At 35.6% G+C, this 27261-nt stretch overlaps 1 protein-coding gene across 1 annotated transcript; it reads left to right on the plus strand.

Moving 5' to 3' along the window:
- The first annotated feature begins 3163 nt into the window (after window positions 1-3163).
- LOC127164497 (protein NLRC3) lies at window positions 3164-27261 on the plus strand. The gene is made up of 5 exons (XM_051108464.1): window positions 3164-3250; window positions 3923-3980; window positions 22927-23197; window positions 23276-23332; window positions 25532-27261. The coding sequence occupies exons 3-5, from the start codon at window positions 23089-23091 to the stop codon at window positions 27259-27261; spliced, it is 1896 nt and encodes a 631-aa protein (XP_050964421.1). The 5' UTR covers window positions 3164-3250; window positions 3923-3980; window positions 22927-23088.

Raw genomic sequence — 27261 nt, forward strand, 5'->3', positions numbered from 1 at the left:
GGTAAATGTCTTTATGAATCATTCTTTTATTCATTTGATTGGTTCAAACAGCTGATTCATTCAGGAATGAAGTAAATGTCTGTTTATGAATGAACCTTTGAATCATTGGTTCACACAATTCGTTCAAAACAGATTCATTCAGAAACTAAACACCGCTGTGCTGCTCAGAGACACGCAACTATTCTGCTATGTTTTCAAAGGTAACATGTTCTCTGTAAAATTGAGCAAAAACCTACAGTGGCCGAGAGAGCTCAACGTGCTGCAACTTAAGAAAACACATGCAAATAGAAAAAACAAAAACAAATTAAGAAAACATCTTCATCAGTTTGACAACACAGGCGCTGCAAATCCCAACACAAAGGCAAATACGGAAACACGCTGCAAATAGCACGGACCACAACAGAAATGTTTCAGGGGGACCTCAAAAAGTGACGAACCCAGCTGGGACTTGATTATTTGTTCAGTGGCTTTCCATATTTGTGTTTGTGTTGTGAGGATTTGCAGCGCCTGTGTTGTCAAACTGATGAAGATGTTTTCTTAATTTGTTGTGCAGCGCGTTGAGCTCTGTCAGCCACCGTAAAAAACACATAATATTGTGTTTTAAATATAACACAATATCAACTTCTTATTTACTGAACTATTGTGTAAGATGTGAAATTATTTCCTCATGAAATTAAAGTCCAGGAACTCGGACAAAAACAGATGTCATGCAACAAAACAGTAAAACTAATCTGGAGAAGAGATCTTCAAAGAGGGCAAACAACAGCACCCCCCTTGCTCATTTACGACCCCCTTCCTCCCTCTCCTCTCCCCTCCTGCGTCTCACACTTTTCCCCAAAAGATTCCACTGAAAGTGACCAAGAATATCCATACGCTACCTGTTACATCTTGTGAATATGTTGCTCTTCCCCTTCATGTTTGGTATCATTCTAAAGGTCTCTGTGCGATTGGTAAAATGGTCTCAATTTCACAGAGGTCACTTATATTATGAGGAAGACTGAACACTTTTGTAGAATTGTGTTTTGCTGCTGAGGGGTGTGTTTTCCCCTTAGGGTTGGGTGAGAATCTCCAGCCAGGTGTGACCCTGGGTCATGAGATCTTCTGACAAACCAAAAGGTCTTTATGTTTTTACAACTGATTGGAAGATTTGTTTGTTCTGGTATGGGTATATAAGCAAAGTGACAAAACACTACTTTGGGATTCTGTATTCAGAAGAAACACACACTGTGTGTGAGAGTCTCTGGAGCTTTGCCTCCAAGTCTCTCACATGCTGCTGTGTATCTCTGCATCTCCCACTCCTAGATTTATCTTTAAGTAACTGATGTTATGTGTTTATTTGAACTGGAACTGAATTTAATTCTGAATTGGATTCTCATTGTTAAAATATGTAATTGGCATGATACATTTTTACCTGACAAATAAAATGTTATTTCTTGATTAATTTTAGACGCTTCTGAAATCATTATTTCCTGTAGATTGTGAGGAGGATGGTGCTACCCCAAATTACGACCAGGATAGAGCAAACTGCAGGCTCAGGATTGAATGGAGCAGTAGGCACATCATCTGAGACCTCCTGATTTCTGTCTATCACTGATGTTAGCAAGTTGTACGGGAGAAGACTAAAGTAAACTAACACTTTTTGTGAAGGCAAGCAGAAGGTGGCTGTCAAAAAGGGTATTAGTCACCTACAGACCTCTGACTCAGCATCACACTGGCATTTTTGTGATTGTGAGTTTGGCGTTATCGGGCATCGGGTCCCCAATGAACGAATAATTGAAAGTATAGCGAGTCCGAAATGATCAGATATCTAAATTAATACATAACTGATATTTGTGATCAGCCTAAGTTAAACACCTAAATTCTAATGATCATATGAAATTGAAGTCAGATTAAACATGGAGCTAAATTAAAATTTAAACTAAATCCTGATAAATTAAGCGAACTTTGCAGAAGTGCTGTGAAAAGAGCAAACATGCATTAAATCAGATAACTGGACTCTGCGTTTGGGCCAGTGGATGGATCCTTACAATTGTATAAAATCACATTTAAGCTTGTGATAGATCGGGACAAAATCATCACTGGTGTCATATTGCTTTTCCTGCCCGTGTGATATTGTGTGATATGTGATATGTATATAAATATGAGACAAAACACATACAGGGACATTTTTGCACCAATATCTTGAATTTTAGGGCATAACTGCATTTCTCTGCAGCTCTGAGCTCTTGTGCCTGTGATTTCTCTGAAGACATATTTTAACAAATCTTTTTAAAAAGTCTGTAAATACTCAAGGATGAGGATGGACTGATCTTCCTCTAACTGATCAGTTTGCTGAGTTGCTGGTTTGAGGCCGGACGGCCCGACTGAGGTTCAGATGATAATTACTCTCTGTCTGCCCTTCCACCTTACGTCAGGATGCCTATATAATCTCCAGCTCCAGTTGGATGCCAGACTCTCACAGAGACAGTGCCCAAGGTTCTGGTGGTACTGTTCTGGATGTACTCTACATATTTAATTCTTTCCTGGTTTTGCTTTTTTCTTCATGCTTTAAAACATGCAACATTGTAAACCACCATATAATTTAATGAGAATAGAGTGGAATTTCTTGTAATGACTATGCATTCTGATAATGCCTAATTTCTACTGATGTATTAATGTATGAATAAAATAGGAAAAGTTAACTCTTTGTGTGTGTGTGTGTGTGTGCCAGAAGCACAAACTTTTATGGGCAATACATTTAAAATGACCTTTCTTTTCTTTTTAGACCTATTTTCTTTTTTTTTTTTTTTTTATTTTAGCTCTCATAAACATCTCTGCTTATTATTTAATTTTTGAATTATTACAAAGCTCTTGACAAAAAAAAAAGTGCTTGGTGTTTAGTATTATCCATGTAAGCTACACAGCAAAAACATTTTCATATGGCCACAATATAGCTTTTTGATAAAAGCACATGCAAAACAATAAGCATTTTAGCCTATTATGTGAATAACACAAACAGCTGTACATCTAAACGGGGGGTATGAACATTCGGCTTTATAACCTTATCGAAATAATTAATCAAACAAGAGCTGAAGAAGTTCAAAAGGCCACACCCACCACGGAACAACCGTATGAATATTCGTACTAAGTCCGCCCATTTGAAACCGTTTTTCACGGGAACTGCATATTACACAACACAAGTTTCTTCCTGTCTGTAATGTGGATGTTCGCTGGTGTTTTGATGTTCAGAGTTTTAGTACATGACCCGAAAGTAAGTTTTCTTTTATTTCTATATATTTTCAACCATGTTTTAAGTGTATTATTTGATTTTGTACGTTTGTATGGGCGAGCACAGACATGTAATGATATATGTGTGATCTCATGAGAGGATGTTAAATTATGATGCGCTAAATTATGCTAGATTAAGCAAATACCAAGTTACATATTACGGTTTACAATGTAACTGATCGGTAATCTGTCAATTTTGATGCTGCATACAGATTAACCAGTATTATTGCCCTTTGATTATGTTATTTGTTAAATTACCTTTTCTGTTAAATTAGTAATATCTGTTACTACTAAGTCATTTTGTGTGATTAGACCAGTTACGTAATCTTCAATTGCCCATCCTCTGTATATTTAGAGCTTTAACTGTTGTTTAGAGATGATACTGAATGTTAGTATTCTTGACTAGGAAGTGACTGACTCATTCGTGAATATGTGCCTATTTATTTTATACTAATGTTATGTTTTGTTATTTTAGGCTAACATTCAATACATTTTGGAAAAAAAGCTCCAGTCTCCTCATTCTTAGTGACCTGACCGATACCTCAGCAGTGTATACTGATATAAATAACAAAGCGGACAACAGTTTAGAGACAACAGTTTTTCATTCTTCTCATTCTCACATCTCTTCTCTTCCTCTTTCTCTTCCTCTTTTCAGAGCTGTTGTTCAACACGACACTATAGAGGAAGAAAAAGAAAGATGTACAAACACTGAGGTGAGAGCTTCATCTTTGTCAGGATTTGTCCAATAAATGCAGGAGGCATCAACTGACGTTCTTTATCAGTTACGCATTTTATTATTAAAACACATGGCCAAACACAAGAAAAAAAAAAAAAAAAAAAAAAAAACACAAATAAAGAAAAACTTTGGATTTCTGGGGCACAGATGTTTCGGTTGGGATCCCTTTCCCCAAGAAAAAAAAATGAATAAACTCTAAATGAATACACCTGGTCCTTATATTCCCAGGACCATACCATTGATGTCAGAGGGGTCATCCAAACATAATACATTTAAATGACTTAATTATCTAAATTAAACAAATTCACATCACAACAAAGCAAAACCAATACAAGTCAAAACCCATATTAATATACACCAACACAAACCATAAACAAAAACAACAACAAACTTTGTCTTTGCTCGTTGTTGCACCTTCCATTCACCAGCGTGCACTCTAGAGTATGGAAAGAATTATTAGGAGCTACTGCCCTCCTTTAGCGCGCATAAAGAAGACAACTTAACTTCCCAAACCAAGCATGCCTATTTAGACAAAATCACACAAAACATACAAACAATACAATACACCAACCCCCACATATCACAACTTAAACAGTTATCACATTTGAAATCAATTTAAATAAACTTATGTGCGGCCTCGGCCATCACAATCTTTCTCCAGTTGTTTTTTAGGTATGTGTGTTGTCTTATGATGTGTCATTGGTCACTTTGTGTTTCTGAGACTAATGCTGTGCTGAAGTCATTTTGATGATTTCATTCAAATCTCTTTATATCGTGATTATTATTATTATTAGTATTAGTATTAGTATTATATTATTATTATTTTTAAGTATTTTTTAGGGGGTATTTATTTATTTATTTATTTATTTTAACAAATATAGACATAACAAAAAACAGTATAAAAAAAGACATACTAGACATACTTCTAATACATGTGAGAAAGAAAAAGTTTATATAAATAAGTAATAATAATAACAGTAGTATTAGTGGTAATAATAATAATAATTATAATTATAATATATTATGTGGATCCAGAATGTACACATTGCTATTATTGATAATAATAAAACGAAAAATATATATCTTAAGAAAAAGAAGAGAGAAAGCAGTGTTTTTGCCAATTGAATATATGTACAATTCAAAGAATAATTCATTTTCTTTTCTTTTCATTTATTACCATTCCTGTCACCACCGCCATCTTGAAAATATAGTTTATATAATAAATAAATAAATAAATAAATAATAAAGCTAGAAAACTAAAGATCTTTAAACAGGGAATGAAAGAATGAGAGAAAATGAAAAATGGAAGGTAGAGGAGAAAGAATAAGAGGAGGACAGGGAGAGAGAAAATTGAGGGTATTATTTCAAGCTGATGATGGGAGAAGACCGCAAGATAAAATGTGAACCCATTTCCTTCGAATCATAGGTCTTAGGGAGGCCCCTTCTAGGGCATTGGCATGTGACCTAGTCATGGCCTCTCCTTAATAGACCCTAGCACAGGATGTTAACAATGATCCTGAAGTCTGTGGGCAGTTTTTTGTACAAGTCTTTCCCTTTTCAGGTCAGATAATATTATTTCTAGTCAAAAGGATAAGAGAGAGGGGGGGACAGGAGATGGTGAAAGATAGGATGAGAGAGAGAGAAAGAGAGACAGAGGGAGGGACCTTTCTTTCCCCTTAATCAGTTGCAAATGAAATGGATAAATTAATAACATATAGGGAAAAATTATAACAGCTATGATAACAGCAATGGCAACATGGGAGCTGCAAAGAATAAAATGCATGGTAACCTACTGCAAATTAAATGTTAACAAGAATAAAGAAAATAAAGGCTTATTTGCTTTCAATGAGTTATGTGTTGGAAGGAAGAGAAGGGAAGAAAAGAGATAGAAAAAAAATATGCATTTCAATAATAGAACTAATCGACATGCTGACAGGATATATACTTCATAGGTTCTATAAAAAGACAATAAATGTTCAATTTTCTTGTGTTTTAGGACAGAGATATAGGTAAACAGGAATCATGATTTACATTGTGATCAAACAGATGATCAAGTGTGTCTTTGTCTGTAAATCACAGAAAGCTGCATATTCTGATATTGTTTTTACTGTGTTTATTAGTGTGTCTGTGATTCTCAAACAGTCTTTCTTATCATGCGCTCTTTACTCTTTGAGAGAGAAACTATCACTCAACAGCTTTGTGGCATCTGCAGACAGTTTTGATCTAATACTGTGTCTTTATGATGAACTCAGACTCAATAAAATCAATTCAATAAAAATCAAGAGCAGCATTTCTACTTCATTAACATGGTTTTACTTGAGTTCACTGTTATTGTTAAACATAATGGAGTTACAGAAATACAAATAACTCAGAAATTTAGGAAACTTTGTAAAAAATAAAGTGTTTACAAATATAGTTTGTTCACTTTTGAATGTTGATCTGTGAGATTGGAAAACTATAATAGCTTTGTATCACAATAATGATTTAAAATGCTAAAAACTGAATGTGCTGAAAGACAGACATAAAGACATAAAGCGGACATCAGAAACATAAAGCAGCTGTAAACAGAGTTTCAGCACAGAGTCAAACTGGTCTCAGTTGTTTTCCTGAAAAGGTCCTGGTTTAACTGTTTCTGAAGACAAACTTATTTCTGCAGTGGTTTCAGAGTCACCAGTTAATTATTACAGCAGATCATTTCTCTTCCCCTACAAATAAATAGAAATGTCAAAAGCAGTAATAAAATATTCATGGATCATTTGACTGCTAGAAATGATCTCAAACACAGGAACACAAAGCAGAGCTTATGGTTATCCTGAGTTCAGTGTTGTCACCATACTGGACCTTCTGAATTCAGTACTATAACTTAAAAAATATACATATTCAGTACCATTTTCAATACCATGGGGAAAAATTCCCACAGTATTAAAAGCATAAAAGCTGAACTCCAAGTAAGAGGTTTTTGTACATATTTACATTGTTTGTACAAGTTAAATGATTGTAAAGTCAATCTGGTGCACTTTTCAGTGTCTCAGTCCACAATACATTCACTGTGGTGAATGTGCCAAACCAAATTAATAATTAAAGACATTTTTGCATGTGATATATTTAAATTTATTTTTTTTCCCAGGAAGTTATGTACAATAATGAACCGTATATTTGTCACCTAAACGTATATGATTCAAGTAGCATTAGCTTATGAACGTGCCATATTTTACATGTAAATGTGCCTTGTTTGTTCTTACAGCTGTGTTTTCTTGAGTCCATAAATGTGTTTAATTATATAAATACAATTTTTTTTATAAAACTATAAATATTTTTTATCCTTGGTTTTCATACTGGTGTTTTAAAGAATAAGGATGTCACTGTTAGTACATGTTAATTCATGTTGTAGTTAATGATTTGTAAGTGCATTATTTTGTCATGACTTTACATGAGAGTGCATGTCATAATTATGTCACTGTGATTAAATTAAGCTCATGATTTATTATAAACTTACTTTTATTATTGTATTTATGATTTTCAACATTTGAAAAAGGGGGTCAGTGAAAATAATTACAAACTAATCTTGTGCCTTTGAGTAATGTTTCTTATGAAGTTTATTGGAAAGTCAAAATATACTCATAAACAGTGACATTAAAACATATTTTAGGCATAATATTAAGAAATGTGCATTGAGCACAAGTAAATAAATGTTAATGATATTTTTTTATCAGTAATATGTTAGTTAATGAAATGAATGTATTTTAAATGTATTCATCCATCATAAAATTCTCATTCCAACCAGGTAATTCAGGTTGGCGACCCTGACTTACAAACTACCCACTGTCAGCATATTGTAAGGGAAACAGATCAATTTAGTTCAAAGGGAATTAATTATAAATTTTGACTCAATCACTGTTTTATAGCTGATCACTGAATCTACCAGCAATTCATTGAACAGGTTGTACAACATCAGCTCTGCCACTGATATTAATATCCAAAGTATAGTAAACACTATTTATTAGCATGGTAACAAGATTGGCAGTTGAAGACATGAACTTGTAACCACAAAACACACAATATAATTTATATTTTCAGTATAAATAAGATTTAAGACAAATCTAAGAACTATTCTAACATAGAAACATGTGTCACACATTCACACTGTTCTGATCTAATCTTAAATTATCTGATTCTCTCTGATATCCTACAGTATGCACTCAATTGCAATCATGTGGCTTGCTGTCAGATGGTATTGACCAGGGGTGGCGAACGTTGATCCTGGAGAGCCGCAGCCCTGCAGAGTTATGCTTCAGCCCTAATCAAACGCACCTGAACAAACTAATCAAGGTCTGCATGATTACTAGAAAGCTACAGGCAGGTGGGTTTTAATTAGGGTTGGAGCTGAACTCTGCAGGGCTGCGGCTCTCCAGGACCAGAGTTCACCACCCCTGGTATAGACCTTCAAGGGTGTTACATTACTGTACATATTCTACACAAAAGATGTTCTTATTAACAACTGTTTAAATATTGGAGATACGCAAGTGAAAAATAAATATACTAAAATGTATTTAAAATACATTTGCTTTATGCTAAGTATACTACAAATAGACAGTATTTACATCTTATGTACAAAATAAAAATACCCTGCAGTTGTAATTTTAGTATACTGAACTAGTATATTTATAGTCAGCTAAATTGGAACAACAAATTTTTTTACTTAGTGCACTTTAATTGTGTGGAAGTAGTGCTGAAGTCCAACCAAAGATTTACTTACATTTGATTATGCTGGAACTACTGCACATATACTTTAGGTACACTTTAAATAATATCAGTCTTTAAATGCAAAATATTTAAAGATCATACAGTCCTCATCAACAGTGACATTAAAAAACATTTTAGGCTTAATAATTAATTAATAATAAGTTTTATATCAGTAAGGCTCGAGTGATCTGTTAGTAAATATATGAATAAACCTGAACTATACTTAGCATATTAAATCCATTACATTTTACTAGGGTAATTTTATTTAGCTGAGCACTGTCTAACACAGTTTACTTCTGCATTGAAAAATATGGTGGATAAAAGTACATAATATTCAGAATATGTCTTTTGAACTTTGTTTCCTCAGATACACATAAGATATTTATTTATTTATTTATTTTTATTAATATGCATACAAAGAATACACAAAATACACATACAGATAAACAAAGAAGACGACACAGGCCAAGCTAATTTAAAAAAACAAAAAACAAAACAGAATTCACATACAGGTTGGGAGGGACGAGTATTGTGGATGTTGAGAGTATTCATTTCTTTAAGCGATTTTCTCTTTCCTTCCTCCTTCCGCACCCCTTTCCCTTTTCTCAATAATAATAACAATAATAATAATAATTATAATAATAATAATAATAGTAATGATGGAAATATTTGCCCACTGCCAAGGATATCCAAGTATATCCACATATAAACTTTAGGGGGAGGCAGGAGCCTGATCCACTGACACACCTCCATCCAACATCCAACACACCTGCCTGAGAACTAAGATATGATAGAGGGGGAGTAATAACAATCATTAATTCTATGCATTAATGCCATATCTATGTAAATTTACATAATCATACATAGACAATTCATATATACACACACATACGTATACATATATATGCATATACGTATACCTACATAAACATATTACATATAAAGTCTCCATTTATAATCTATAATATGATCCATACTGTATATTTCATATGTAACTTTCTTTCCATACATATAGATCTAAATACATGCATGCATAGTGTCACGAACTCACTCCTGTACGTCAGTCTACTTGCTACTAGAGGACGCTTTGACACTCACATCTTACTGACTGTCACACCACACCCCGGACTACGTTTCCCATCTGCCATTGTCGCCGTCACCTGTACCCAATCAGAGACACTATTTAAACCCTGGACTTCCTGTAAATTGTTGCTAAGTATTGGTTTGCATCTATCACTGTTAGTGTTAGCAACTGTACAGAGCCTTAGTCTGTCGTGTTTTCTGATCTAGTCTTGTTTCTTAGTCATCCGAGTCTTTACCCACGCCTTGTTATATCGTCTGGTCTGTCTCGCTGCCTGCCCATTGTTACTTTCACCTGTCTGACTACTCTATTGCCTTGCTATGTTCTCACTATCACAACATGTAGACAACAGAATATACTCTTGAATGCACTACGATAAATAACACAGCCACAACGGGGGTACTTTACTTCTTCACTTGATTTATTTCAAGGAACACAACTACTAATAATTAATAATGTGGTGGTGCCACCTACAGGCACTTAGGAGAATGGCAATATCACATACATAACATCTCCTCCCCTCTTAATCAGAAACAACTCCAAAACATTTTCAAAACCACAACTATAATGCTTTTAATTATTCTACTCTAGAGGTAGAGGGTAGACTGCCTCTTGCCTCGAGCCAGTTTGGGGATTATTCTGCCCCATATCAGAACAGGCTCACTAACATAACTAATTATAGTTCAATCCAGCAGTTTCCATCATCCTATAATGTCAAACGGTTGGGTGGTTTAATCACTCTTGCTGGATAACGTCTGACCGGTGTTGGTGTGATGTCATGCTTGTCATGCTTTGTCTGACACTCTTCTGATGTGTCACTGTTAACATCTTGTTCCTTTGTTGGTGGTGTAGAAGAAGTGGCATCTACAGAGGTCTGCACAGGAACAGACACATTCTTGTTATCAGGTAATTCTGTTGAATGAGTTTCAGCTGTTTGTTTTGGAATGGACAAAAGTTGATCAGCATGACGCCTCCATTCCTCAGAAGTACCTACATCCACAGTATAAGATACTGGACCACTTTGAGCCGTCACCACTCCTGATGTCCATCTCTTTCTCCCCCTGTAATCACGAGCCAGCACAGCATCGCCTACTCTGAACTGTCTTGGCTTCAAACGACCAGCTCGGCGGAGAACCTGAGAGGCCTGGGAGAGTCGCACGGCAGCTGTCACACTGGGTTTTAAGGCATCAAGACGTGTGCGCAACTGGCGTCCCAAAAACAACAAGGAAGGGGACTCTTTTGTCGTTGGATGTGGTGTGTTGCGGTATGTTAGCAAGAATGTTTCCAGCCTTTTTTGAAGAGTAGAAGAGCCCTTAGAAGCCTTCAGTGCTTGTTTTAGCGACTGAACAAACCTCTCAGCCTGCCCGTTCATTGCCGGATGATATGGAGCGGAACGAATATGTTTCACATGGTTGGCCTTCAGGAAATTTGCAAACTCCTGAGAGACAAATTGTGGTCCATTGTCACTCACGAGGACTTCGGGCAGACCATAATGACTGAAAAGGTTCCTCAAAACTTCAATTGTTTTTCTGCTGTCGCTGATGTCATCACTTGCACCTCAGGCCACTTTGAATGTGCATCGACCACGACTAGGTACATGTGACCCTCACATGGCCCAGCAAAATCTACATGTATGCGCTCCCATGGTTTGCTTGGCCACTCCCATGGATGGAGGGGTGCTTGGGATGGCATTTTCTGTATTTGTTGACATGACTGACACATTTTCACTTGTAGCTCAATGTCAGCATCAAGACCTGGCCACCACACATAACTACGAGCAATGGCTTTCATTCGGACAATTCCTGGGTGGCCAGTGTGCAGTTCCTCCAGCACTCTTTTCCGTAGCTTGTGAGGAACAACAACTCTCATACCCCTCATTAAGCACCCATGTTGGACAGACAGCTCACTGCGCTTGGAGATGAAAGGTGAGAGTTCATTATTATCAGTCAGGCTAATAGCTTGAGTCCCTTTCAGAACCATTTCGACAACTGTAGCCAGGATAGTCTCTCGTCGAATATCAGTGGCACTGACAGGGAGCTTCCCCACTTGTCCGAGGTAGAACAGCTCTACAGCATCCTGTTTCTCTCGATGTTCTACTTGCAATGGCAGACGGGAAAGACCATCAGCATTTGCGTGATGTTCAGCTCTTTTGTACTCTATGGTGTAGTTGTGCGCAGACAAAAGTAATGCCCACCTTTGCATACGTGCTGCCGCCATTGATGGAATTCCATTTTGTGGTCCAAAGATCGTAGTAAGGGGGCGGTGATCTGTGAAGAGCGTGAATTTCCGTCCGTAGAGATACTGATGGAATTTCCTGACTCCGAACACAATTGCCAGAGCCTCACGCTCAATTTGCGCATAATTCTGTTCTGCCTTGCTAAGTGTGCGCGATGCAAAAGCTATTGGCTTTTCTTCACCGCTGGGTAACATGTGTGAAATGACAGCACCAATGCCATAAAGTGATGCGTCACACGCAAGCCGAACTGGGTTCTGTGGGTCGTAGTGTGTCAAGACGTTTTGCGACACTAGTTGTTCCTTTGCCTTTTTGAATGCAGCATTGCACTCTGCAGACCACTGCCAGCGCTTCCCTTTGCACAGCAGAGTATTCAAAGGATTCGCTATAGTCGCCAAATTAGGTATGAATCTCCCATAATAGTTTAACAGGCCAAGGAACGAGCTGTGTGATGTTTGATGGGGTTGGGGCATTGACAATTGCACTTACTTTTTCAGGCGACTTGTGCAAACCTTCAGCGTCAATTATGTGACCCAAATATTCCAGTGAGACCTTGAAGAAGTCACATTTCCCTCTTTCAACATGCAAGCCAAACTCCTCCAGGCGTCCAAGGACTGCATCCAGGTTTTCCAAGTGTTCAGCTTCAGTCCGCCCAGTAACAAGAATGTCATCCAGATAGCAATGGACATTAGGAAGACCTAGTAATACTTGGTCTATAGCTCTCTGGAATATAGCTGGGGCGGAGGCGATCCCAAATGGAAGACGAGTATACTGGAATAGCCCTTTCTGTGTGGAAATTGTGAGAAACTTTGTGGACTCCTCCTCAACCCTCATTTGAAGGTAAGCATGGGACAAGTCCAGTTTACTGAAACATTGTCCTCCCGCTAACGAAGCGAAAAGGTCCTCAATACGTGGTAACGGATAGTGTTCAGTATGAAGGACGGGGTTTATTGTCACCTTAAAATCCCCACAGATGCGCACTGCCCCATTTTTCTTTACAACGGGGACTATTGGGGTAGCCCATTCGCTGTACTGCACCGGTGTCAAAACTCCCATTTCAGTGAGACGGTTCAGCTCCGCATCAACTTTTGGACGCAGAGCATATGGGACTACTCTGGGCTGCCAAAACTTGGGTTTATGTTCAGGTTTCAGCGTTATTTTAGCTTTTATACTCTTCATTTCCCCTAATTGTTTAGAGAAAACAGCAGTATGTTTTCGCAGAACAGCTTCTAGTGTCTTCAGTTTGACTGTTTTTATTTCTTTCCAGTTAAGTTTAATCTGACGCAGCCATTCCCTGCCATAGAGTGGTGGATAATCCCCCTGCACAACATACAGTGGAAGAACAGCCGTCTGTTTACCCATTTTTACATTAACATCAATTACACCTTCAGGGCGTAATGCTTGTCCTGTATATGTTCGAAGAACAATGTCAGTTGAGCATAAGGGCAGATGTTTCAGTATTCTACCATAAGTCTCTGTTGAAATCAAAGAGACTGCTGCGCCCGTGTCCAGTTCCATTTCAAGTGGCAACCCTTCAACTTCTGGTTTCACCATGATACTGGACTTTTCTCCTGGCTGTGACAGTTTATACAGAGCTAAATCAGAGTCAGTTTCATCACCACTGGATACTGCATCAGCATCAAGGTGGTGTACACTTCCTTTTTTATCATAGCCTTTCTGCTTAGTTTCTTTTGTTGGCCGTGCAGCTTTTGCTCTGTTTCCACTCTTTGTTTTTCTATCATTGTTACTCTTCCTGCAAACGCGACTGATATGGCCTTTTTTTCCATGTATTACAATTTTTGTCCTTAAACCAAGTCTTCATCACTATGGTTATCCTCTCCACATCATTTACATTTGTTTGCAGTCTTATGCTGCGTCCGAAATCGCATACTTCCCTACTATATAGTACGCGACGCGAAAAACAGTATGCGAGGCGAGTAGTATGTCCGAATTCATAGTATTCGAAATTCAGTAGGCGAGAAGTACCCGGATGACCTACTGCTTCCGCCCGAATTCTGTAGTACGCATATCATGGACACTTTCCTATCCCATGAGGCTCCGGGAGAGGAGGCGTCATATTAGAAAAGTGGAGACGCGGCTCATTTCAAGTTTAAGTACCTCAGGAAAAAACGTTGTTTATTGTGATTAAATGACACTTGTTCAACACAATCTAAATAAACGGATGACTTATTGAAAGTTTAAACATTGTAAATCGAAACGTTATTTGATAAATAATCTAGAAGCTGTCTACGAAGGCGTGATCTGCGAGCAGCTGACCGACGCCTTCTCTGAGCTGTCTGTCCAATCAACGTTAAAACGCCGATCATTGCCGGTGCCGGTGTTCGTGCAGTGGAGCAGTCTCTTTAAATTTTCGCGCTGTTGTGACGACGCATGACACGTGACAACATCAATATGGCGGATGTAGTATGTCCGAATTCCATTCATACTACCCACATTCATACTATATAGAACGTACTTTTTAACGGTCGGGTAGTACGTTCATATTTAAATGTAGTACCTACTTAAGCAGTATGCGATTTCGGACGCAGTCTTAGTCTTTGATAAAGACAGTGCATTTACCGTCAGTGATCCGCTGAGTGTTGATGCGCTTCGCGTGACGCTGTTTCCATGGACACCGCCAGTTCCACCGCTCTTTGAAACGTCAGTGTAGTTTCAGTCAACAAGCGCTTTTGTGTTGCCTCACAGTGCTCTGACAATCCTCTAAGCACTGCAACATACTGTGTCACCGACTCGCTCTCCTCCTGACTCCGCCGGTGGAAACGAAAACGCTCCGCGATGATCAGGGGCTTCGGAGAAAAATGCTGCTGTAGCGTGTCTGTGATCTGCTTGAAACTCTTCTCTCTCGGCTTGTCCGGCGCTATCAGACTTCGGAGCAACCCGTATGTGTTCCCTCCGATCACGCTGAGTAGCACAGGCACTTTCTTGTCAGCATCAGTGCTGTTAGCTTCTACAAAGTGCTCAAATCGTTCAATATAGGTGGTCCATGGTTCAACGCTTTCATCAAAAGCTTCCATAAGGCCTATAGTAGCAGACATTCTAGCTAACCTAGCTCACTTTAGCTACGCAGGGAAAATAAAGTTCAGGTGCGCTTAACTACTCACGATTCACTGTGGTAGCTCCACCTGTCGCCAAAATTAATCCACCTACGTCGCCAAATATGTTATGTTCTCACTATCTTGACAGTAAACATGTACAGAGACGGTTATTATTTTGCCAAAGGTAATAGTTTATATGAGACCTGGCTTGTATGGTCTGTATCTAAGAATAAATGTGAAATGTGGACACAGCCTATTTTCTTTCAGTACCGGAGTTGTAGCTTTGGCTTGGCTTCCCTCCTTCGTTACAACTATCACAACATGTAGACAACAGAATATACTCTTGAATTTAAATAACACAGCCACAACACAACTTCTTCACTTGATTTATTACAAGGAGCACAAACTAATAATTAATAACGTGGTGGTGCCACCTACAGGCACTGAGGAGAATGGCAATATTATGGGATACAATTAAAAAAAAAGTAAATAGAAGATATCTAAATGTCTAGAAAGGAGAGGAGAGGTATAAATTGTAATGTAAATGTATCCAATTGGTTTTTAGCTATAGCGGTTTGTCTTTCATTACCTATGTGTTCTTTTAATAATTGAAACCATTGTGTAACGGAAATTTTGTTTTTATTTTTCCAGTTTATAAGAATTGTTTTCTTAGCGATAGCTAGAGACAAGAGTAGTGGAGCGGTGTGTTCTATTGTGGTGGATATTACTGAGGTATCGCCTCACAGTGATGGAGTAATTGAAATATTACAATTGAAACATGTTGAAATTGCTTTAATTTCCTTCTGGAACAGGGTAACCAGAGGACATGACCATATTGCATGGAAATATGTATCCGGTGTAGTAGTCATGCAGTGTGTACAATTATCTGACTCTGCTAAACCCATTTTAAACAGTTTTTGTTGAGTAAAGTGTATTTTAGGAATAACTTTGTATTGAATTAATTGTATTTTTTTATTCACACTGAAGCTAAATATATTTTTACATATTTGATTCCAAAAATGGTCTGTGGATATATTGAGGTCCTGTTTCCATTTTGTAATTAAGTTGGCTTGGGAAAGCCAACTTACTGAAATCCTATTTAAACTTATTATTCTTCTTCTTCTTCTTATTTTTCTGGCCGCAAATTTTTTGGACACTAACAACTCCTAGACCGTTCAAGCTACATACTCCAAACTCGGGTCAGATCTTCATACTGTTCTGACTTAGTGTGCTATATCTTTTCAGACTGGTTTGAGTTACGGTTTTCTTAAAAAGTAATATTAAAAATCATAAAAAGTCCCATAGACTTTCATTGACCAAAAGTCCATGTCTGTTTGAACTATGTTTAATGTAAACTGCTAGAAGCCATAGATACTCAATTAAGCTTTAAGCTATCTATGTTCTTTCTAACTAATGACTAATCTATCTATCTATCTATCTATCTATCTATCTATTTATCTAACTATCTATCTATCTGTCTGTCTGTCTGTCTGTCTGTCTGTCTATCTATCTATCTATCTATCTATCTATCTATCTATCTATCTATCTATCTATCTATCTATCTATCTGTCTGTCTGTCTGTCTGTCTGTCTATCTATCTTCAAACCTTATCTATCTATCTATCTATCTATCTATCTATCTAACTATCTATCTATTTATCTAACTATCTATCTATCTATCTGTCTGTCTATCTATCTATCTATCTATCTATCTATCTTCAAACCTTATCTATCTATCTATCTATCTATCTATCTATCTTCAAACCTTATCTATCTATCTATCTATCTATCTATCTATCTATCTATCTTCAAACCTTATCTATCTATCTATCTATCTATCTGTCCATCTATCTATCTATCTATCTGTCTATCTATCTATCTATCTATCTATCTATCTATCTTCAAACCTTTATCTATCTATCTATCTATCTGTCTATCTATCTATCTATCTATCTATCTATCTATCTATCTATCTATCTATCTATCTATCTATCTATCTATCTATCTATCTATCTATCTATCTATCTATCTATCTATCTATCTATCTATCTATCTATCTATCTATCTATCTATCTATCTATCTATCTATCTGTCTATCTATCTATCTATCTATCTATCTATCTATCTATCTATCTATCTATCTATCTATCTATCTATCTATCTATCTATCTATCTATCTATCTGTCTATCTATCTGTCTATCTATCTATCTATCTATCTATCTATCTATCTATCTATCTATCTATCTATCTATCTATCTATCTATCTGTCTATCTATCTATCTATCTATCTATCTATCTATCTATCTGTCTATCTATCTGTCTATCTATCTGTCTATCTATCTGTCTGTCTATCTATCTGTCTATCTATCTGTCTATCTATCTATCTATCTATCTATCTATCTATCTATCTATCTGTCTATCTATCTGTCTATCTATCTTCAAACCTTATCTATCTATCTATCTATCTATCTATCTATCTATCTATCTATCTATCTATCTATCTGTCTATCATCTATCTATCTATCTATCTGTCTGTCATCTGTCTATCTATCTATCTATCTATCTATCTATCTATCTATCTATCTATCTATCTATCTATCTATCTATCTATCTATCTATCTATCTATCTATCTATCTATCTATCTATCTATCTATCTATCTATCTATCTCTATCTATCTATCTATCTAAAATCTATCTGTCTATCTGTCTATCTATCTATCTATCTATCTATCTATCTATCTATCTATCTATCTATCTATCTATCTATCTGTCTATCTATCTGTCTATCTATCTGTCTATCTATCTATCTATCTATCTATCTATCTGTCTATCTATCTGTCTATCTACCTATCTATCTATCTGTCTATCTATCTATCTATCTATCTATCTATCTGTCTGTCTATCTATCTGTCTATCTATCTATCTATTAATGTATGCTAACATCATGCTAGCGACTTGCTAATCATGCTAAAATCATGTTAGCGACTTCTTAAAATCTTCTTTAGCGACGACTTCTAGTCATGCTAAAATCATGCTAGCGACTTCTTAATCATCTTTAAAATCATGTTAGCGACTTCTTAATCATCTAAAATCATGTTAGCGACTTGCTAGTCATCTTAAAATCATCTTAGCGACTTGCTAATCATGCTAAAATCATGTTAGCGACTTGCTAGTCATCTTTAAAATCATCTTAGTGACTTCTTAGTCATCTTTAAAATCATCTAGCGACTTGCTAATCATCTAAAATCATCTTTAGCGACTTCTTAGTCATGCTAAAATCATCTAGCGACTTCTAATCATCTTTAAAATCATGTTAGCGACTTCTAAAATCATGTTAGCGACTTGCTAGTCATCTAAAATCATCTTTAGCGACTCATCTTAAAATCATCGATCTAGTCATGTTAAAATCATCTTTAGCGACTTCTTAGTCATCTTTAAAATCATGCTAGTGACTTCTTAAAATCATCTTTAGCGACTTCTTTAATCATCTTAAAATCATGCTAGCGACTTTGCTAGTCATGCTTAAAATCATCTTAGCGACTTTGCTAGTCATCTTAAAATCATGCTAGCGACGACTTGCTAATCATCTTTAAAATCATGCTAATGATTTGCTAGTCATCCTAAAATCATGCTAGCGACTTCTTAGTCATGCTAAAATCATCTTTAGTGACTTGCTAGTCATGTTAAAATCATCTTAGCGACTTGCTAGTCATGCTAAAATCATGCTAGTGACTTGCTAGTCATGTTAAAATCATGCTTAGCGACTTTCTTAGTCATCTAAAAATCAGCGACTAAAAATCATCTAACGACTTCTTGCTAAAATCATCTTAGCGACTTGCTAATCATCTTTAAAATCATGCTAGGGACTTGCTAGTAATCTTTAAAATCATGCTAGCGACTTGCTATTCATCTTTAAAATCATCTTAGCGACTTTGCTAGTCATCTTTAAAATCATCTTTAGCGACTTGCTAGTCATGCTAAAATCATCTAGTGACTTTCTAAAATCATGCTAACGACTTGCTAATCATGCTAAAATCATGCTAGCGACTTGCTAGTCATGCTAAAATCATGCTAGCGACTTTGCTAGTCATGCTAAAATCATGCTAGCGACTTGCTAATCATGCTAAAGTCGTGCTAATGATTTGCTAGTCATCCTAAAATCATGCTAGCGACTTGCTAGTCATGCTAAAATCATGCTAGTGACTTGCTAGTCATGTTAAAATCATGCTAGCGACTTGCTAGTCATGCTAAAATCATGCTAGTGACTTGCTAGTCATGTTAAAATCATGCTAGCGACTTGCTAGTCATGCTAAAATCATACTAACGACTTGCTAAAATCATGCTAGCGACTTGCTAGTCATGTTAAAATCATGTTAGCGACTTGCTAGTCATGTTAAAATCATGCTAGCGACTTGCTAATCATGCTAAAATCATGCTAGGGACTTGCTAGTAATGCTAAAATCATGCTAGTGACTTGCTAAAATCATGCTAGCGACATGCTTTCTTTCTAACTAATCTAATCTTTCTAACTAATCTTTCTTTCCTTTCTAACAAATCTTTCTTTTTTCTTTCGTTCTAACTAATCTTTCTTCCTTTTTTCTTTCTTTCTTTCTAACCAGTCTTTCTTCTTTCTTTCTAGCTAATCTTTCTTTTTTCTTTTTCTTTCTTTCTAACTAATCTTTCTTTTCTTTCTTGCTTACTTTTCTTTCTAACTAATCTCTTTTTTTCTTTTTTACTTTTCTTTCTTTCTTACTAATCTTTCTTTTTTCTTTCTTTCTAACTAATCTTTCTTTTTTATCTTTCTTCTTTCTTTCTAACTAATGTTTCTTTCTTTCTAACTAATCTTTCTTTCTTTCATTTTCTTTCTAACTAATTTTTCTTTTTTTCTTTATTTATATCTATCTAGCCTATGTATCTTCAAACTTTATCAATCAAACTAAAACTTTTTCAAACTGAAAACCTTTAAACTTTCTTTAAACTAAAAGCTTTTAAAACTACTTAAAACTTACTGGCTAGGCTTTCTCAAGCCAACTTAAAGTTTGCTAACAAACTTTTTATCTAGTTGGTACATGGTATGTTTTGTCCGCTGATAATATTATGTTGTAAAGCTTGCTTATTGATTTTGATGATGAGCTAATCTTCTGAATATTATTCAGTAGAGTTTGTGGTTGTATTTGTGTGTGACCAATTTTAGCTGTTATTGCACTTTTTATTTGTAGATAATAGAAAATTTGATTTTTGTTTAAGTTATGAGTTTTTGGTAATTCTGTAAAAGGTATAAAGGTATTATTAATGTAGAGGTGGTGTAAATACAGGATACCCTTTTCCATCCTGGCTTTATTAACTAGTGGGAGTTTATTGATGGTGAAGTCTGGATTATTCCATATTGGTGAGTATGTATGTAGTAAAAGAGGATGTCCGGTTATTTTATTAGTTTTCCACCAAGCTGTTAATGTTGTCTGGATTGCTGTATTTAAAAATAAATTGTGTTTACTGATGGTGTTGCTAAATAGTGGCAAGTCTGATATTGAAATTTCCTTGCATGACGATTGTTCAAGTTGTATCCATGGGTTTTGAAGGTGATTATTATTAATCCAATTGGTTAAATGATGTAACTGTGCTGCCAGGTAGTAATATTGGAAATTGGATGCTGATAATCCTCCCTGCTCTTTACCTTTTTGTAACATCCAATAATTGATAATGGGAGATTCAACCAGCACTTTAAATCATTCTCTGTTATTTTTAATATTGAAGTAAAGTTAAGCTCAAATAGATCTGATATATTTGGGGAGAAGTGTATTCCTAGGTATGTGATGTTACCTATTGTAAATTGGTTGTTCTTAATTTTGTTGATTTCGGAGTCTTTATTTAACGAAAGTAATACAGATTTATTCCAGTTTATAGAGTAGTCAGATATGTTTGAGAAGTCATTAATGAGTTTGATGATTTCTGTCACTGATTTCTCAGGGTTTTGTATATACAGTAAAATGTCATCTGCATATAATGATATTTTATGGTTGGTATTGTCACATCTGTATCCTACAATATTGTCAGTTTGTCTGATGGCTGCTGCTAAGGGTTCTATAAATAGTGCAAAGAGTAGTGGAGATAGAGGACATCCTTGTCTAGTCCCTCGTTGTAGTAGAAATGGAGGTGATATGATATTGTTTGTAATAACTTATGCTGACGGTGTGTTGTATAATAACTTAATCCAGTGTATGAAAGAATTCCCAAATCCATATTTTTCCAATTTTGCATATAGAAAGTGCCAGTTTACCTTGTCAAAAGCCTTTTCAGCATCAAGTGAGAGAATAACTGTATTTGTTTTTATGTATTATGTTGAATAATCTACGTGTATTATTGGAGGAGTGCCGTCCTTTGATAAAGCCTGTTTGGTCTGGATGAATAAGAGTTGTCATGACTGATTCTATACGTGTTGCTAGAGCTTTATGGATTATTTTCATATCTGTGTTTATAAGTGATAGTGGACGATAACTGGAGCATATAAATTGATCTTTATTTGGTTTTAGCAATACTGTAATTAGTGCTGTGTTCATATGTTGTGGTATAGCAGATTGATACTTTGTCTTCTGTCATTCTATGAAATAATGGTGAGATTGTTGACCAAAAGTGTTTATAGAATTCTGATGGGTAACCATCTATGCCTGGTGCTTGATGATATGAAATGTTTGATAATGAAAAAAATGCTTTCCTGTATTCCTCTATTGTTAATGGCTCTTCTAGTGTTTGTATTTGTATGGGATTTAATGTTGGTAATCTGGTGCATTTACCAGATTTATCATTATGCTCAAAGTGTAAGGATTTTACTCGTTGTTTTTGAAATTTTACTTTTTTAAAGAATAATTTCTTCCAATTTATTTTTACATTTATTCACTTCATTTAAGGTCTGTACACTAGGGTTTTGGAGTATATATTATTTACAATTTTTTATTTATTTTCTAACTCTTCTTCTTTCTGATTTTTCTTATGTTTATATGTGGAGTATGATATTATGTTTCCTCTTAAAACAACTTTTGCCGTTTCCCAAAGCGTCGATGCAGATATTCCTGGTGTATCATTTATTTCTAGGAATGATGTCCATTCCCTTTTACAGTACTCGTTGAATTCTTTGTCTTGAAGCAAGGATATATTCATTCTCCATCTTTGCTTGATTTTTGCATGGTTTTTATTGCTGAGCATAAGCGTTATAGGTGCATGGTCTGAAATGATAATTGGATTTATTTTTGTGTCTATTATATCTTGAATAATGGAGTTGCTTGCTAGGAAGAAATCTATGCCGGAGTATGATTTATGTACCGGTGAAAAGTAAGTGTAATCTCTTGCTATGGGATTGTTTAGTCTCCAGCTATCGCCAAGTCCAAGTTCGTTCATGTACTGTTTTATTGTGTCTGTGAAGCACCATGTTTCAGTGTGATGACATAATGTTCTTCACCTTATGAAGGTTGCCAGGGTCACTTATTGTATTCATGTTTTTCCCCGCTAAGTTGAACTGTACTATGTAAAGTGATCTTAAGCTATAGACATAAGAAATGCACTATATTATATAAATAAATCTTCTTCTTCTTAAGCATAGAGGTTTTTGATCAAATTAATAGAATCTCTGTCTGGTCTACAGGAAATAGTGTTACAAATGACAAAAATGATCTCCTGACGTTGGTGGTTATAATTTTTTGAAACTTCAGCATTAAAATGTATAGTTATGTATAGTAAAATACAGTTTCAGGTCTTATTTAGTGAGTGTCCAGTAAGAGTGGACGTATTGTAAAACATTTTCCTCATGTTCAACAGCAGTCAGTGAAGAACGATGGCGTCTGTTAAACGAAAGCTTTATGACACACTGGATGATCTGGAAGAAAAAAATTAAAGAGATTTAAAAGCTACTTAAGAGAAGACGGAAATATTAAAGTGTCTGTACTGGAAAAAGCAGATGCAACTGACACAGTAGATCAGATGCTGGATCGTTTTGGACCAGAAAGAGCTGTGAAGATCACATGGGAAATCCTGAAAAAGATGAACCAGAACCATCTTGCTGAACAGTTAGAGAACAAACACACCAAAGGTAATAAAGAAAAAAATATTGTAATGTCAAACATGAAATGTAAAAAAAAAGTGCTAAATATTTTCATCTCTCTTTCAGTCAAGATAATCAGCTGTGCTCAGACTGAAGTCAGAGTTGATCTAAATACTGAAACAGGTGCAAAAGTCAATGCTACAACAGTAAAAGCATATGTTTGTTTAATTATAGATTCTGCACAAAGTTTACTGTATAAATCACATTAGCATTAGATTGTTTATATACTGCTATGTATACATGTACGGTTATGTCACATACGAAATATTTCAGTACAACAGGAAAAAAACAACAAATCTACTATGTTAGGTTCTTTTATATATACAGAAATATATATATATACAGTACTGTGCATAAGTTTTAGGCTGCTAGTATTTTCACCAGCTAAAAATGGTTTAAAGTAAGTTATTTCTCCTTTGCACAAGGAGTCTGACAACAGCCAGTGCTCCACACTGATCTGATCTCACCATCATCCAGTCTGTCTCTGGAATGACATGAAGAAACAGAACAAACTGAAACAGAGTAAATCCAGAAGAACTGTGGCAACGTCTCCAAGATGCTTCAAGAGTTTTTTGCGCAAGTGCACCTAGGGCAAAAGCTCCTGTAGCTCCAAAAGCACACATACAAAAGCAAAGAATGGTCGCACCAAATGTTGATTTCATTTAGTTAATAGAAGGTAATTGATAAAGAAAATCTATTTATGACAGCATTCTCATTTTACAGCATTTTTACACAAGTGCCTAAAACGTTTAACAGTGCTGCAGCTTTGCAGGTAGGTTTCTTGAAGCATCCTGAAGACTTTGTCACAGTTCTTCTGGATTTAGTCTGAGTTTGTTCTGTTTCTTCATGTCATTCCAGTCAGACTGGATGATGATGAGATTAGATCTCTGTGCAGAGCACTCGCAAACAAAAATCTCACTGGATTATTACGATCAATGGCAAAATGAATGTTTGGAAATGTAATCTGATATTTCCTGCTGACACACTACAGCAAAAGACAGACTTTAACTGACTTTAAACCATTTTTTAGCTCATGAAAATACTAGTGGCCTAAGACTTTTGCACAGAACTGTGTGTATAAAATATATAGTGTATATATATATACATATATAGAATAAATACTGAAATATACTTGATTTAGTTAACAGATAAACAAGGGAAAAAACAGTATTCACAAGTTAATGTAGCCTATATATGTATTGTTTCAGTTTTTTTTTTGACAGAAGAAACTCAAATGGACAGAGACACTATTTGTTTTGTGTTCTTTTTTTTTACAAAAGACCTTTTACAGTGATGTATTGGTTTAAGACAGTACATGATAGTGTATATATTGATTTATATGGTATATATATATGTACACACTACCGTTCAAAAACTTTGGGGTCATTAAGACTTGTAATAGTCTTTAAAGTAGTCTCTTATGCTCATCAAGGCTGCATTTATTTGATTAAAAATATAGAAAAAAAACAGTAATATTGCAAAATGTTTTTACAATATAAAATGTTTTTTATTTTAACATACTTTAAAATAGAATTTATTCCTGTGATGAAAACCTGAATTTTTATCAGCTGTTACTCCAGTCTTAAGTGTCACATGATCCTTCAGAAATCATTGTAATATGCAGATTTATTATTAGAATAATCAATGTTGGATAATATCAACAGTTGTGCTGCCAAATATTTTTTGGAACCTGTATTTTTTTTTTTTTCAGGATTCTTTCATGAATAAAAAGTTTAAAAAGTACAGTGTTTATTCAAAATATAAATATTTTATAACAATGTAAATTATTTATTATTAACGTTTAATGAACTTTTAAATATTAACTTAATACATCCTTGGTGAATAAAAGTATTAATTTCTTAAAAACAAAAAGAAACAATAAAAATGTACTGACCCCAAACTTTTGAACGGTAGTGTATATGTATGTGTATATATATATATATATACACACACATATATATATACATACATCATACATACATACATACACTGACAGGTGTTCTCCAACCTCATCATGCATTATAGGAGAGACTCAGACTGTAATCTTGGCAAATGGAGGTTTTCCAGAACTATTGAATAAATAGGTGTGTATAATTGTGGCCATGTGAATTTGAGAGAAACATTTTATAATCGGATTTACTCTTATTTTCAGGTTGTTGTTTCATATATATGTGTATATATATGTATGTATAACAGATCAAATAGACTAATAATGCAGATTAATTTTCACAGGATTTTTTGTTTATAATTACCAAGGCCATGACTGTAAACTTAATGATACCTGTTTTTCTTTTTAGTCAAATTTTTGTTCAATTTTATCAGTCTATTTAACAGAGGATTGGATGCTACAAAACTTCTTGAAAACTCACAAAAACAACATGAAGAAAGCAAAATATATTTTTGAGGGCAACAAACAAAAAGACACAGATCTCAAGAATGTTTACACAGAACTGTTCATCACAGAGGGAGAAATGGAAGATGTCAATCATGAACATGAAATTCTGAAGATTGATGATGCTTTCAAGAACAAAAAAACACAGGACAAACTAATCAAATGCAATGATATATTTACTGAACTGAGGAAAAACAATGAGGAGAAGATTGTGCTGACCAAGGGAGTCGCTGGCATTGGAAAAACTGTCTCTGTGCACAAATTCATCCTGGACTGGGCAGAAGGAAACACCAATCAGGATATAGACTGTGTGTTCCTGTTTCTATTTAGAGAAATCAACATGATTAAAGACAAAGATGTCAATCTCCATGAGTTTCTAATGAAATTTTATCCTGAATTGAAAGACCTGGAGAAGTCAAAGTTATATAAGAAATGCAAGCTAGCATTTATATTTGATGGACTTGATGAGAGTCGGTTACTATTGAACTTTAAAAGCGAAACACTGAACACTGTTGAGGAGAGAGCATCTGTAGATGTGCTGTTTACAAGTCTGGTGAAAGGCAAACTACTTCCATCAGCTCTTGTGTGGGTGACATCACGACCAGCAGCAGCCAATCAGATCCCACCTGAGTACGTAAGTTTGTTTACAGAGGTGCGAGGATTCACTGACCAACAGAGGGACGAGTACTTCAGAAAGAGAATCACAGATGAGAATCTGGTCTCCAACATCATCTCACACATTAAGACGTCTCGTAGTCTCTACATCATGTGCCACATTCCTGTGTTCTGCTGGATCACGGCCACAGTACTTCAGGATATTCTCATTGAGAACAATGCAGAGAACATCAGCACAACACTGACCGAAATGTACATTCACTTCCTGCTGATACAGATGAACATGAAGAGCCAGAAATATGATGAAAACACAGAAAGAGAACGCACAAAGCTCTTACATTTAAATAAAGAAATGATTTTGAAGTTAGCCAAACTAGCATTTGAACAGCTGAAGCAGGAAAACATTGTGTTCTATGAGAAAGATCTAAAAGCATGTGCTATTGATGTGAGTAAAGACACTGAGTTTACAGGAATGATCGCTGAGATCTTTAAGATGGAATATGGACTTTATAAGACAAAAGTCTTCTGCTTTGTGCATCTGAGTGTTCAAAAGTTTCTCGCTGCAGTGCATGTGTTCGTCTGTTACCTGAACAAGAACATGCAGGAGCTTCAGTTTTTCTTTGACAAGCCAGAAGAAAATATCACATTGCAGGAGCTACTGCAGAAGGCTGTTGATAAAGCCATGAAGAGTCAGAGAGGACATCTGGACCTGTTTCTGCGGTTTCTGATGGGCATTTCACTGAAATCCAGTCAAAACCTGCTCACAGGCCTGATCACACACACTGAAGACACCACAGAGAGCATCACAAAAACAACTGAATACATTAAACAAAAACAAAAGTATGGTATCTCAGATGAAGCATTAGTCAACCTATTTTACTGCTTACTTGAGCTCAAAGATCATTCATTATATGAGGAAATCCAGAGTTACCTCAGTTCAGATAACCATACAGGAAGAAACCTCTCATCTTCAATGTGCACAGCGTTGACCTACGTACTGCTCATGTCAGACTTTTGTCTTAAAAAAGTCCATATTCCATTTTAA

The sequence above is a fragment of the Labeo rohita genome, chromosome 4 (assembly GCF_022985175.1).
Source record: "Labeo rohita strain BAU-BD-2019 chromosome 4, IGBB_LRoh.1.0, whole genome shotgun sequence".
NCBI lineage: Eukaryota > Metazoa > Chordata > Actinopteri > Cypriniformes > Cyprinidae > Labeo > Labeo rohita.